This window comes from Parasteatoda tepidariorum, chromosome 7 (genome assembly GCF_982258835.1).
Source record: "Parasteatoda tepidariorum strain Cologne lab strain chromosome 7, Ptep-v5.0, whole genome shotgun sequence".
Lineage (NCBI taxonomy): Eukaryota > Metazoa > Arthropoda > Arachnida > Araneae > Theridiidae > Parasteatoda > Parasteatoda tepidariorum.
Genome location: NC_141761.1, coordinates 110,084,316 through 110,100,089, shown reverse-complemented (window position 1 = coordinate 110,100,089; position 15,774 = coordinate 110,084,316). Strand labels below are relative to the sequence as shown.

The window sequence follows — 15,774 nt, the reverse complement described above, 5'->3', positions numbered from 1 at the left end:
AAAAATTGCTGCTGGCTCGGTCCAACCGGCCCTCAGACAAAACCGGCCCACCGGGCATTTGCCCGGTCTGCCTACTGGCCAGTCCGGGCCTGGGCTGTACCTATCATTTTAATTAATGTTATTATAATGCTTTTTTAAATTTATTGTAGTGAGAAAATAGTAACCTCTTTAAGTCTTGAAAAGTTCTTGGAATTAGTCAATGAAAGTCATGAATTTGAAAATTTAAAATGTAGCAGATACCCTGTAAAAGGAAAGTGTTTTAAAATTACAATGCCCAATAAGAAAAGAAAAGAAATAAAGTGCCCAAAATTAATTAGAAAATAATACTTTTACTTACAGCCATACGACAATACAATACTCTATGAAACCAATTAAAAAAAATCCAACATTTTATAAGCCTTAAAAAAAAGCTGAAAAAAATGGTGAAATATAAGAGCTAAAATATGTTAAAAAATAAAAATGAATCAAAAATAGTTTTTTTTCTATATGATTCTAAACTGAACATATCTCATTTCACAACATAAAAATATACTCATTTCCATAAGAACCAGTAATGGAAAATTAATTACCTGAAACTGTATCCTTATCAGTAGTACTTGTTAAAGATGTTTGGTTGAAAATTTCCTCATTGGCAGATTCAGTCAGATCACTATAATTCAACTAGAAAGAAAAAAATAAATATAAAACTAAATATAATAAAGGGTGCATAGCCAAATCTTTCAACAAAAATAAGCACCTTTTAAGTACTTTTTAAGCACTATATACATTAACAAAATGCAAAATAATTTTCAATACCTTTACATGATTAGGATAAAATAACTAGTTTTTGACAAAGAACTCTTTTCTGGAATATATTAGCCACCATTAAAAGATGGAGAGATTTTTCGGTTCAATTTCAGAGGGTGGGAAGTGAAGCCTAAAATTGAGAAAGCAGAGTTGCACACGAAAGTGCTAGAATCTCACTGAACCCAGCTTAGTATATGCACATGAGGACCCGCAAGTAATTCATCAAACATATAAAATGATTGGATCATACGCTACGGACCGACTTGTATGCCGAAATGCATTGTGTTTGAATGAATTGTAAAAATTTCGCTTTTCCATAACGTGGCGAGCATCGGCATAGTAAAGTATGGTATCTCATATTCGAAAAGGGAAAATTAAGCAAAACACCCAATGAAAAAAGCACCTTTAAGGGCTTTTAAAAATCGAAAATAAGCACTTTTTAAAGACGCTACACACCACGTAATAATAATACTGAACTTAAATAAGGAATTTCGCACAGAATTCATTCGAATGCATGTTAGAAAGTAACAAACAAATTTTAGTTGACTCTTTGAAAGCAACAGTTGAACTTGAAAGAAGAAAATTTTTGCAAAACGCAGTTTTCATATTATGATTGCATAATAAGAAAAAACACTTTTATAAAACTAAAATTTAATACCATAAAGTTTCAGATAATAGTATTAAATAAAAAGTAAGACAGTTACATTTTTCTCAGATATTTGAGCCAGAATACAGCATTTTCTTACAAAATTAGCAAAATATTATTAAAAATAAATAAATTTTCTACAATTCAACAAAAATTTCTGACATTATACCTAGTAGCTTACTTTATTAATTTAATGATTAAAAAGGAAAGTGGTGTTTTGAGTTTAAAAATCCATAAAAATTTGTTAAGAAGGTTTAGGAAGAGATTTTAAAACAGATTTCTTGCTTTCTACAAGAAATTTGTTTTAAGGATAGATCGCAAAAGAATAAAGAAAAGTAGAAAATTCTTTTAAAAAAAAATCTTAAAAACCAATTAAGTTATTGTTTTTGGGAAACGACATCACATTTGACCATTTCTGAAAAAGGAATATATATTTCTCCTTAAGAAAACTAAATGTCAAAATGATTATCTTAATTAACCTATATATTTTTTTTACTTTTACAGGGTTCCCACTCTATGATGAGATTGAAATTCAAGGACTTTCCAGGACTTTTCAAGGACCTCAACAAACTTTTCAAGGACCTTAATCTAAGACCAATTTTAAAAATTATTCTCTTCTATTTTACTAGAAGCAACAATGCTTGTTGTGGCAATAATTAATTTCAAATATAATACCTAAATGCTTTGCCTATATAGAGAGAAGAGAGTATATGTATTATGGACTAAAATTTATATTTTTTTAAAAACAACCCTACTGGTTTTACATATTAATTCACAAAATCATTTTCAGCACAATCTATAACTATTGGTAATGAGGTGTTAATGGTGAAATCTCCTGTGTATTTCCATGTGAAGGCTGCATGAAAGACAGAGCTAAATCTTAGGTATTCCATATTCCATGACTATTCCATAACCCCCTCCTCTCCTCTATTAAACATCGTTTCTGAAATTATTCATCCATAATTTACACAACCTTCTCTAAATGTTATGCAGCAACAATTCTTTCTGAAAATAAGAATTAGAAGGAACATATCCCATTTTCACCATGTTTAAAAGTATTATTCGTTATGTGTAATCCACAATTGCCAATGAATATGAACTGGTGGGAATATTTCTCTTTTAATTCACACTGAAGCTTCTAATAGAATTTCCAATTGACATAGGGTTCATCCATGGATAATTGAAGTATTTTAAAGAGCTTTTAACCATCATCCATGCATTTGTAAAAAGAGGACAAAATATTTTCTGCAGTTCCATACCCATAAATTGGGAGGTAAGGTACTTAGTGCAAACTTTATTATCAATTCCTTACCATAATGTCCATCTGCTTAGATTGTAGAGACTGATTTAAAGTCTCATCAAAGAGTACAGTGTAGCAATCAACATTCTTCAGCTCATTTATAAGAATCCCTTTGAAGTATAGTGCCAATCCAAAGGAGCCCAAATAGGCTCACTTTGTGGCACTACAAAAAAATTGTCTCGCTATACAGCTATCAGCAAACATTTTGGAGAACAATTTACTAATCCCTTCACAGGAGTTACATGAATAATTACTAGTGATGCACTTCAGACTTCAGAGAATTTCAGCATCAAGCACATTCCTTTTGACCAGATAAGAAGACAATGTTACCTCGGCCACTAAAGTTTCTGTTTCACATGGGGCACACGATGTTGAAGGAGTATTTACACCAGATGAATTAGATGTTGATGTCTTTGGAAAAAGAGAACTCAGGGCATGAGACTGCTTTTTTGTTTTACCTTTCTTTCAAGTGTGATTTCAGAGCAGATTCTTCCATTTTCGCGATATCGATCTCCTTCATGTATAATCGGCACTTGGCTCTGAACTTCTTTTCGGGCATCGATAAAATCCATTCTTTATAAGCTTGATTATCCATCCATTGGGGATTAAAATAGCACTTCCCAGGCATAACTAGTCTAAACTGCATAACACAAATACGAAGTCGTGCCTTTGCGAATACGCTTTACAATAAAGTTTTGAAATGACGCAAACGTAAGGACAAGTGCGGATGGTAAAACGGCACATTTATTGAAAACTACAAGGTACATATTGTTACGAAATTCGAGAGTATTCCAGTTTCAATAAGAAAAAAGAAGATCTAAGCATATGCGACAGAAGATGAAGTGGAGTCTCGCCCCGAACGCATTGATTGTCTGCTGTGCTCCGCGCGCTTGGCAGACACCAAGACGCTAGGCCCGGTTAGAAACGGTGGCGTTAAAAACCACGTGAGAGAGCTCGGGAACAAAACAGAAAGAACGAGAAAGATCCGCGGGTGTTTTATAAAAAGGGCCGCCGGCAGTAGGGGAGAAGGGGGTACAGTGGGTCAGGAGGTACAGTGGGTCAGTGAAGATATTTTTGCTTCAGTAATTTATTTTCAGATGAAAAAATTTTGTAAAGTAGACACGAAACAACTCTACTCTGTGGAAAAAGGTAAACAGCTCAATTTGATTGTGGAGGGAAGAAAGAGCCATTTTATTTTCTGATCCTCTGCAGGAAATTTGAAGTAAGTAAGACTTTTTGTTATTACACTTTAAATTTGTCAATTAAATATGAGTTATGTGGTATGTTTATATAGTCTAACTGATCTCATTTTGTATGATATTTTATTTAAATGAATATTTTAAAGAGCAAGAGTTTGAGGTGAAATATACTAAAATGGTACATGTGGGGCACACTGGGTCACTTGAAATGGGGTACAGTGGGTCGGTGACCCACTGTACCCCCATTTATATATTCATTGTCCTTCTTTTAATCTTTTACACTTTAATGTTTAAATTACCTTAATTTAATTTGTCTACCAATTTATTAAATAAAAGAGTTTATATATACATTGGTGATACATTTATTAAAATAACTATTAAAATTCATTTTGTTGACGCTAGTCTGTGGAAATGCAAAAACCTATTAGCTATTTTAAGTATAGTCAACTAAATTAGTATAAATATTTACACTTAAGTAAGAAATAAACCAGGGAATTGTTATTTACCCTGTTTCCAGATCACAATGGTAAGAAACAGAGAACGGAAAACCAACATTGGCATGGTAAACTCCGAAACAATGCGTGAAGCAGTAAAAGCTGTTCTAAAAGACAAGATGCCCATACGTGAAGCTGCTCGAGAATACAATGTCTCCAATACAACTTTACAACGGTATGTGCTGAAAAGTAAAGATGTTAACTGGGACAAGGATTCAAATGCAAAGGACATAATATTTAAACCTAATTATGATGTGCGCAAAATTTTTTCTACAAAAGAAGAACAAATGCTTGCTAACTATTTCATCCAGGCTAGTAAATTACATCATGGTCTTCCACCTGAGGAAGCAAAAATTCTTGCCTTTCAATATGCTACCAGCTTAAAGAAAGACATTCCAGAATCTTGGAAAAGAAATCAATGTGCTGGCAGAGACTGGCTGGAAGGGTTTATAAAACGTTCCCAATGTGCGCAAACCAGAAGCTACATCTTTGGCCAGGTCAATGGGCTTTAATAAACCTGTTGTTATGCAGTTCTATGGCACATTGTGTCACTTATTGGAAAAATACAAGCTCGGACCTGAAAACATATTCAATTTGGACGAAACAGGGGTCACTTCTGTTCAAACTCCTGGCAAAGTACTTGCAAAAAAGGGTACAAAGCAAGTAGGGCAAGTGACCAGTTCAGAAAGAGGAGAGTTGGTCACTTTATGTTGCGTCATTAATGCATTAGGAAACTCACTACCACCCTTCTTCATATTTCCGAGAGTGAACTTCCGCAATGCTATGTTGCATGGTGCACCCTTAAGATCTGATGGAGCTGCAACAGTATCTGGCTGGATGAACTCAGCTATATTTATATTAGTCATGAAACATTTTATTAAATTTTCGAAGTCGTCTCAACAAAATAAAACACTTATAATCATGGACAACCACTACAGCCATGTAAGTATTGAAGTCATAGATTTGGCAAAAGACAATGGTGTAATTTTGTTGACCCTGCCTCCCCACTGTAGCCACAAGCTACAACCGCTTAACAAAACAGTTTTCGGCCCATTTAAAAAATATTATAATGATGCTTGTCGAGCCTGGTTGTTAAATAACCCCGGAAATCGCATTACTATCCATGAAATTGCAGGTCTTGTTGAGAAGTCATATCCCCTTGCATTCTCTACAAGTAATATCCTGTCTGGTTTTTCATCGACAGGAATTTTTCCTTTTGATAAAAATATCTACAAAGATCAAGATTTTACTGCCTCTAATGTTACAGATGTTCCAATGGAAAATGTCACAGTTGAAGATCAACCTCGTATTTTTCAAGAAGGTACTTCTCTAGCTACATTAGTCCAGCCTAATGTAGAGGCCTCTCTGGAAAATCTTGCAATTCCAGGTCCATCGAGGGCATTTGATAATTTGTTGGATGTAGAACATTCATTGGAAAACATTCCAGCACAAAGTGTGTTACAGGAAAAAGGGAATAAGTCTTCCACAGAATCTTCAGTTCAAGAAAATTTTGCAGGACAAGAAATGACACCAGAGATGGTAAAGCCTTTTCCTAAGGCTGATCCAAAAAAGAAAAAATTGACAAAGCGACAACCTACAAAATCAGAAGTTCTTACAGATACACCAGTGAAAAACAGAATCGAAAATGCAACAATTGAAAAATTAAAAAAGAGAAAAAGACTTAATGATAAGAAGCGAGGGAGAAATAAGCAAAAAAAAATTTACAAGCAATTACAATACAGCTCAACTGAAGAGGAGGAAGAATGGAAAGAATCTTCAAACGAATCTGACTTTGAGGATTTGGAACTTGAAGAAGTAGAAGATTTTAATATTGACATTGGAGATTTCGTGTTAGTAACAGTTCATGGCAAAAAAAAGTACAGTTTTAAACACTATGTTGCTGAAGTTGTAGGCAAGAAAGAACATGAATTTGAAGTTCACTACATGAAAAGAATTCAGCCAGGTTATGCCTTTATCTTTGATGAGGCAGACATTTATACAGCAGACAGTAAAGATATAGTGAGAAAGTTGCCCAAACCAAATGTATTTCAAGGAACTAAGAGAACAATGACAAAACTGACTTTTGCAGTAGATTTCCTGTCATATAATGTTCATTAGTTATTGTAAATTAAGTTTTTGATTTAATGTCTTAAAAATTACTATACAACCAAAAGTTTTGTGAACTAAATAGCACTTAAAATAAAGTAATGTCTAATTAAAACCTTTTTCTTTAATTTTTTATGCAATGTAGTGAATGTGTATATTAGAGCAAGAAAATATACTTTTCATTTATAAACTTTGATCAACTTTACTGTTTAACTTAATACTAAATATTGTCAGGCAATAAAATAAGTTTAAAAACTCAATATTGAATGAAATAAAATTATTTATTGTATTTTTCGTTAGTTGACCCAGTGTACCCCATTTGTTGACCCACTGTACCCCTTTATGGGGCACAGTGGGTCAACAAGTAGTACTCTAGAAAAATGTCTTTTTATTGTAAAAAAACATTTTGCTAAATTGTAATAAATTTAATTAGGGTAGCTAATAGATTAGAAAACATAATGCATAAGTTTGATAATCTTTTCTAAGAATATTTTTAGAATTATATTTAAATATCTTAAAATTGACCCACTGTACCCCCTTCTCCCCTATTGGACAAATTCAAGGACCTATCAAGTTTTTCAAGGATCTAAGATGTTTTTCAAGCACTTTCAAGGACCTAAATTTAGCAAAAAAAAATTCAAGGACTCTCAAGGACCGTGGGAACCCTGTTTTATTATTTAATTATGCAATAATTTTAAACTGTATTGAAACTAATTTTGTATAAGTATAAACTTTAAACTCACCCCATTATTTAAAGAAGTTAGGCAATTTATTTGGCCAGTTTGAATTGGAGAAACCACGCTATCATTTTCGCTAGGAGTTGGGTGATTTAGGATTTGAGAGCTATTTATTACTGACACTTTTTCAATGTTGTCATCAAGTTTCATGCCTAAAATTGAAAAAAACAAACATTAAAACTGAAAACATTTTGAAAAACTGAAGTAGAGTTAAGTAATTCTAATACTAAAAATACTACAGAATAAAAATATAGTAAAGAAAATTTTATAATTGAGTTTTTCCAATGTCATATGCATTTGATGCATTAAATTGGCGAGTAATATATATTTTTATGCCAAAATGTTTTAACGAATACCAGACCACTTATTTACAATACAATATAACTGATAATAAATAATTTGTATAATAATTGTTATTTCATAATTAATTTAATAAGGTTGAAAAATGACTTGAACCTTCACAGAACAGCAGGATATCAATTCATTACAAAACATTTTCAATGAAAAGTTAAACAAATTACTTTCCATAGCATTAACAAATTATGCTAGCTATTCAATTTTTTAGCTTCAATCTCACTATCAATGCAGGGATAAAGTTTCCCATGATTGTAGTTCCAGGAGATAAAATTTGAATTGTGTACAGATAATTCAATTGTTGCACCTGACATTTTATTGAAAATTTGAGTATAAAAATATACTAATAATTACCATTATAGACAAACACATTTAATATGCTTCATACATGTTTAAGTCTTAAAAAGTAGCACCTTTCATGATCAACGACGTACTGTAATTAATAAACTATATTTTTTTGTAGCTGACCAGGCTCAGCCAGCTGTGATATCAAGTCCCAGGCACTGAATACTTGCCTTCAGATTGGAACTCCACAACCAAACAACACAGAATATATCTAATAGACAGTGTAATGCAAGTGCTGTTCGACATTTTTAATGCATGCAAATAAATACAGCTACTCAAATCAGGTTTCAGATTAAAAATTTTTATAAATTCTAGGTCAGAATTTTTTTTTTCCTCATAAAATATAGGATGGGTACAAGAAAAGTGTTAATATTATAAAGTATTTTATTTAAAACGCTGTTTTGTTAATAAATCATCTTGAAAAAATAATTCGATACAATTTATTTTAGCAACTTAGCAAGATTTTATTTTTTAAATTTATAATGTTTAGGTACAATATTAATTTTTGAAAAATTAAGATAGATGTGGGGAAAATAATTTGTAGAATATATTGTTTTTAATGAATAGAAAATATTTTAATGTGTTACTTAAAATAGTTTCTGCACAAAGTGTACCCAAATGGCAACTACAGAGTGACCCAAAAAACCTTTAAGTACTGTTTAATATATTTATAATATATTTATGTTTTATTTATTAATATATTTATAATATACTGTTAATATATATATAGAAAATAATTTCAGGTGATTAAAATCAATAAATTTTTATATTTATTTACCATTGAATATCAAGCCATTTTATACTGTATTTTATCTAACAGTTCTCTTAATAAAATTCATTGACTATATTTTCTTTAAACCAATATCTAAAGTCAAATGGAGTATTATTTTGAATTAGTATTATTTTAAGAGATAATCAGTATTCAAAAATAAATGTTGCAAATGCAAAATTTCTTGATGTTGCACATTCAATAGAGAAAAACTAGATAAAATTCTTTAAATTTCATTCTTATTTGAAAGTAAAATATTTAAAGAATTCCAATCTAACCACATGGTGTTTTAGTTTAGATTAGTTAATTGTTTTTACAACTTGGCAATTCCATGGTGTCGGATGTAAAACATGAACATGAATTTCTCAGAAAATACTCTCTCATAAAACATAATAAAATTTTTATATCAAATATTTAGTCCACCATAACCTATCAAAAAAAACATTTTGTTGTGTAAAAACTGATTATGATATGTTCAAACTAAATGGATTAAATTGTTGGTGTCGGACGTAAGCCGCACAAACACAATTGTGAATGGATTGTGGTTGAATGATTGTGGAAACCACACTTTTTGCATAATTTGTGGCGAAAATAGACACAGTGAAGAAAAAATTAAGCACTATTTAAAAACCCCCAATGAAAAAAAGGATCTATAAAGGCTTTTATAAACAAAAATTCAAAATAAACACCTTAAGCAATTTTTATAAACAGTACACACCCTGCCTTTAGTTGTGAGGATATGAATTGAAAATTCAATATTTTAAAATCTAATCTTATAATTTTACAAACTGTATACAAATCAGATAGTATAAATATTTTAGGTTAGGATTTAAATGCTTTACAAGATAGATATTTACAAGTATGGTATAAGAGATGCACAAAAGTGTAATTTAAATTGAAATAATAACAATTTATAACAAAAAAATGTGAGAAAGATGCTTTTTACTCACTCAGAAAAACATAGATGATTTGGTTTAGTTTGTCAAAAATAATTGTATTGAAACTTTTTATATTGAATAAATACAAAATTCAAAGGCAGCTTTTTAAATAAATTGTATACATATATTTTTAAAAATTTTTGTATCATTAACTTGTCAAACAACTTGTACAAGTCTATATATATATATTTTTTTTGTGGTAAATAATATGCATATACTATTTCGCGTATTGTTTACGTGCATCCCCATTGTCCGAAAAATAATTGGTGTAAATTTGAACAGTAGTTTAAGAGCAATAAGGTTTTAAATAAATTCTGTTATATTTTTTAACATTAAAAGTCTTAGTTACACAGTTACAAACTATCAAATAAGCTTACCTTTAACAGAAGGGCACAAAAATATAGGTGTATTTTCATAAGATTTTAAGCATGCCTCTGGTGATGGTGGAAGATCTTTAACGAAATTCTAACAAACAAATGCATAAGTTTAATTTAAGAGTACAATTTGTACATTTATAATAAAGTTAAACAAAAATGTATATTGATAGCGAATTATGAACGAATGACATTAATCCGTCTAGTGTAAAGGTCAATAACAAAATCGAGACAATAATTCTTTGGAGAGCATATGCAACAGGACCTCTATTTAACGAAGTTCCTAAATCTCGATAAGTTTGTTAAATGGAAAATCACCTTTTGAAATACTTAAACACAAAAGTTGTTTTAAACTCATAAACTCTAGAGGTAATTAATTATAATAGCAATTGATACACCTTTATCTTGAAAACTAGCATCTACTATTTATTTCATAAATATTAACCATAAAAGAAATCTGCATGGAAAGCAAGACTAGAGCAAAACATTATCCAGTGTTACACACATATTACATAAATTTTCAACTAAAAAAAGGAAAATTTACGTATAAAAATATAGTTGCATTCATTATAAAAGTAATTTTAAACATACATTAACCACATTCGTTCTCAAGTTTAATTGCTGCTGATTTTATTCCGTTAATTTTGTCTGAGTTTTCGTTTGAAATGTGAGCAAAAAGGGAAAAGGATTTTTACTGTTATCTCTAAAAGTTAAGTGGCTACAAAAATCAATTTTTCCCATAAAATGCGTTAACAAATGTGAGAAGTTCTGAAATATTTTGGGAAATAGGGAAAGTGGATCGCAAAGAAAAGTTCATTAAATAGAAAATTCTCTTTCCTGCTTGGAAGTTATTTTACAAAGAAATTTCCAAAACGTTCTTGTTTCCTCGAAAAAAATCTGAAAATGGAAGTTCGTTAAATAGAAGTCTGACTATATATTAATCTCTAAACTAAATCAGCTTAACTCTGTAATAAATTATTTGATTCACAGACTAAAAAAAACATGTTTAATTTTATATATTTACGTGAAACAAACTACCATAGCTTAAGTAAAATACAAATTTGTATTAAAACATAAATAAGTGGGTAAATTTAACAAAGTTCGAGTAAGAGAATAGTGAAGTTAAGGGAGACCTCAAGAACTTAAAAAGTAATGAATGTAAAATGTAAAGCATGAGACAAACGACTTTAGAATCAAATTGTTAATAAGGCTAAGGTTTAATATGGGCGTAGTAGTTTCCTCTGAAAAGTTTAATGAACTTCACAATATTTGTAGAGCTTGAACCAGTAGTTAAAGGTTTAAACAACTTCATTTTAATTCATAATACAAAAATTGTAACTTCTATTTGAATTGCGAACACCTGGCATTATTCTATAGCAGTGGTTACCAAGTGGCGGCCTGCGAAGCCTTTTTTTTTTTTGTGGGCTAAGAACTAATATACTTTACTTTTCATTTTTCTACTGACAGTTTTCGTAAAAAATCTATATGGGTTTAAAATACTTTTTTTTGGTTAAAAAAACCCCCAATTTCTTCGTTTCTGTGAAATTTAACATACCAACAATGCGAGAAATTTTTTTTTCTCTGCTTTTGCAGCCAAGAAAATATTTTTTCAAGAAAATATTTAGTATTATTTGTAATTCAATTCTTTTGTTTCGAACAACTCGATAAAAATCTGACAGTAGTATTTAATGTTCCTTCAAGCATAAAAGAGTCCTATATAAAATTTTGACCAAGTTGCGGCCCGCCATTTGACTGGTGTTTTTAATTGTGGCCCCATGTAAGTTGGAAACCACTGTTCTATAGCAATGGCTGTCTACATCTGACAAAAATTTAATTAATTACCAGGTTAGTTATAGGTACTTAGCATTACAAGGAGTATGAGGATGACATAATAAACCTCAATGCAATATTTAATATTTTCAGAAAAAGTTAACACTCTATTATTTTTTTAATTCTGAAATAAGTTGTAATACACTGATAAAATGCACTGCACAAAATCTCTTAAAATATTACTGAAAGAAATTTAAAGATAATGATTTCTTTTAAATTATTAGATAAAAGAAGTTTAAAGATAATAAAAATAAAGGAATTTAAAGATAATAAAGATAAAGAAATTTAAAGATAATAATAAAATAATTTTAAAATAATTTTTATATTAAAATTTTTATACAAACATAATCTTTCAAAAGATCATATTACATAATTAACACAATATTTACTAAAATTTTTTAATAAATGCTTTATTCAATAGAGTTCATGGAATGAGAAATGCTTGATAAGGTGTTTTTAAAACTAAGAGATTTTCTTAATGTTATGATTTTCTGAACTTCTCCAAGCCTGGCCCAACCATCTTAATCTATTGTTATGGATAATTTGTGTTAATTTTTAATGAAAATTATTAAATCAACTATTCATACCTGCCAATATTGGAGAAATAAAATAATGGAGATTTTACTAGCAAGATTTTTCAGGCTACGAGTAAAGTTTTAATACATCATGCATAATCATGCAAGTTAAAAAGAGAAATTCAAAATTGGAAATAATATAAGCACTTAGATTTAGCGAAATAAAAAATATATATAAATCCTGATCTAAAGAAAAAATTTTTAAAACCATTATTTATAATTACTTAAACTACTAACACTTAACATACTGTAGTAAATATCTGCAATAGCACGATCTGTTGAGGAATAGGAGAACTATTTTGCCATCAGTGGATATTTTTATTACCAAATTCCTTTTTAAAAAATTTTTCGTCAATAAATACGGAGGAATTTGAGAATTAGGACCCTACATGTGTTGGGTAATCAAAGAATGTTGATTATTTTGTGTATTGAATAGTCTATCTCTTAAATCTTTCAAAACTCAATAAAAAATTTTAAAAATTGACCTAAATTTAAAAAAAAATTATAACTTAAAATTAGCCCAAAACAAAACTAATTCCATGTGACACAAAATGAGGCGGTGTTTGCTCATGACGTCAGAATATAATTTCTCAGCAAACGGAAGGAGTTAAACCAAAGCTTTCAATCGAGAAAAGTGTTATTGCTTACAAAGGCACTGTCCTCTGTGATGGGAAAACTAGCTGCGATTAACTATTAATAACAAAATAACTAGTAATCTCACTGATCTGAAATTGGTGTCGTTCTTTATAAAATGTAATGTTTAATTTAAAAAGATTTTTAAAAAAAGCAGTCGGGTTCCTCACATACGAGTAAATAGGAGATAGTCGTAAAATAAATGAGTCTTCGCTAAAAAACAGGAGACTTGGTAGGTATGAATATTACATGAAATTAAAAATACACAGATTTCATAATTTTTCTCTTATTTGGGAAGTGGTAACAAAAATGTGGAACTTATTTGAATTCAAATTTTCTTTAATGCAAAGCATTAAATAAAAAAGAAAAATTCTATTACCGATTTATCGTCCATAAAATTAGGCTCATTCATTATTTCTTCCTTAAGAGTCTGGAGCTGATTTTTATTTACTTGATTGTCTTTTTCTAAAAGATCACTGAAATAAATTTAAAATAAATAAAATGCTTGTCATTGAATTAGTTATTTACAGGTTTATTACAGATTTAATAATTAGAATTTTCAGCAGCTTAACTAGGTAAATGTAAATAAAATAGTCTTAAATGTAAATTGGCTGATTATAGAATTTGCTTATTACATGTAATATATTTTATACTTTGTTAAAATTAAAATGATCCCCAGAAACTCAAAAGCAGACAGCTGGAAATTAATAAATTTATTTTAAATAATTCGAAAAATCCAATAATTATAACTTTATTACGATCTTGAAAAAATTAAAGACAAATTTTCAATCAACATGATTTTGTATTTCAAACGTTTACATTAGAAAATCCTTTGGAACTACTTTATATTTTGATTAAAATAAAAAAAAAAACTTGTTATCAAAAGGAGAAATTAATATATTCATTTTAAATGATTATATTAAATTTTTAATCAGTATGGCTTTTTATTTAAATGAGTTTATCAAAGAATAATCTAAAATCACTTATAATTTGATTAAAATAAATAGTAAATTTTATACACATTAAATTAAATTTTAGGTAAAAATATTATCATGGCTGCCAATGTATATAGGAAAAAATTTAGTAGATTTTACGATAGAATATAAATTTACTGATATACTAAATATTTTACATAAAGGGAATTTGAGGGATTTTTATTGTCAGCAAAATACAAAAACATTATTACAATAATAACTATAAAGGGTCTGGAATATTTTCCATTTATGATTGGCTCGATTTTGAAATGTTTTTTTAAAATTTTATTATATTAACTGATAATTTTGAGTTGTAATAGACAAGTAGTTTATTTATGATTGTTAAAATATTTTTTAATTAATTTAAAAAGGGAGTTCTAAATAAAAAATAAACTGAAAATTTCAGGAAAAAGAAATTAAAAGAGAAAAAAGTTTTAAACTGATTCATTATTTATTAGCTTCATTATGAATTAGTAATACTTATTTAAATATTTAAGTAAGCAAAAAATTGTGTAAAAATTTTATTTAAATAGGGATATTTTTGGAAACTTACTCAATTTTAGAGAATTTTCTATAATGTACAAAAACTAGGAGAATTTATATTAAACGAGTAGAAACTGGAAAGATCCAATAGAGTGGACAGCTATGTATATTTTAGATTTTACTGAGAGGTTTGCTAAAATCAAACATATTTGAAACTCATTTTCGAATTTTTAAAGAATTAAATTATGCCAACCTCAGTGTTAAATTTAAATTTTTGGTTAAAATATTATCATAGCTACCAACATATATAGGAAAAACTTCATTAGGTTTTATGAAAGAATATAAATTTCCTGATAACTGTTGCATAATATTCTAAATATTTTACACATAGGGATTTTAGGGATTTTTATTGCCATGAAAATACATAAAACTTTATTACACTAATAGTTATAAATGGTCTGCAATATTTTTCATTTATGACTGACATTAAAAGAACTTGATATTGAAATTAAAATTCAAAAAAAGAATTACTTTATCCAAATTCAATTATCCAAAGAAAATTCCATGGGAAAAATAACTTAGTAAATGATTATTATTAAATAAAAAAATAACTATTTTATTTAATAATTTAAAATTTTAAGGTACAAGATTTTTAACACATCATTTCAAAGAATGTAATTTTACATGGCAAAATAGAAAAGCTGTATTTTAAAAATTTACAAACTTTTATTTTTTATCAGTGCATTGTAAAATGAAACGGAGTAATTAGAAGTAACAAAATAATTGCTTGAAATTTATTGACAAACATTTAATTTTACTTGCAGGTGAAAAAGAAAAGAGCTGGCTCTTGTAAGAGACCATACAGTTTTAAGTATGTATCATACATTTTTTTTATTTAAAAGGAACTTACCAGAGAGACTGCAACATTTTAAAGCTCTTGTCAAGTTCTGATGTATGTTTCAAAAACTGGAACTTATAAGTTTCAGAAAGCTCACCTAGATTTTGAAAATAAGTGTATGATATTTTAAATAATTATAAAGTGAGTACACACAAATGCATGTGCATGAAAAATTTTTAGTGTTTGAATATAATTATGAATTTGTAGAAAGAGAGACAAAGCTAGTTTATAGATATAAGGAAGTATTGGATATAAGGAAGTATTGGTAGAAATTTGCTTACTTGGAGGACGTTTGGATGAAACTAACTTGTATTTGCATTACATGGAGATGAA

General features: G+C 28.9%; 1 protein-coding gene across 3 annotated transcripts in view; it reads right to left on the bottom strand.

Annotated features, from left to right (window-relative positions):
* The window catches only part of dgt6 (dim gamma-tubulin 6), a 62,712-nt gene that overhangs the window by 5,429 nt on the left and 41,509 nt on the right, over window positions 1–15,774 (bottom strand). For all 3 annotated transcript variants that reach the window (XM_043055446.3, XM_043055443.3, XM_043055445.3), the window contains exons 11-15: window positions 15,454–15,538; window positions 13,466–13,562; window positions 10,052–10,139; window positions 7,275–7,420; window positions 570–660 (exon numbers count right to left, since the gene is read on the bottom strand). In XM_043055446.3, coding sequence (XP_042911380.2) covers window positions 570–660; window positions 7,275–7,420; window positions 10,052–10,139; window positions 13,466–13,562; window positions 15,454–15,538 — 507 coding nt within the window. The remainder of the gene's footprint in view (window positions 1–569; window positions 661–7,274; window positions 7,421–10,051; window positions 10,140–13,465; window positions 13,563–15,453; window positions 15,539–15,774) is intronic.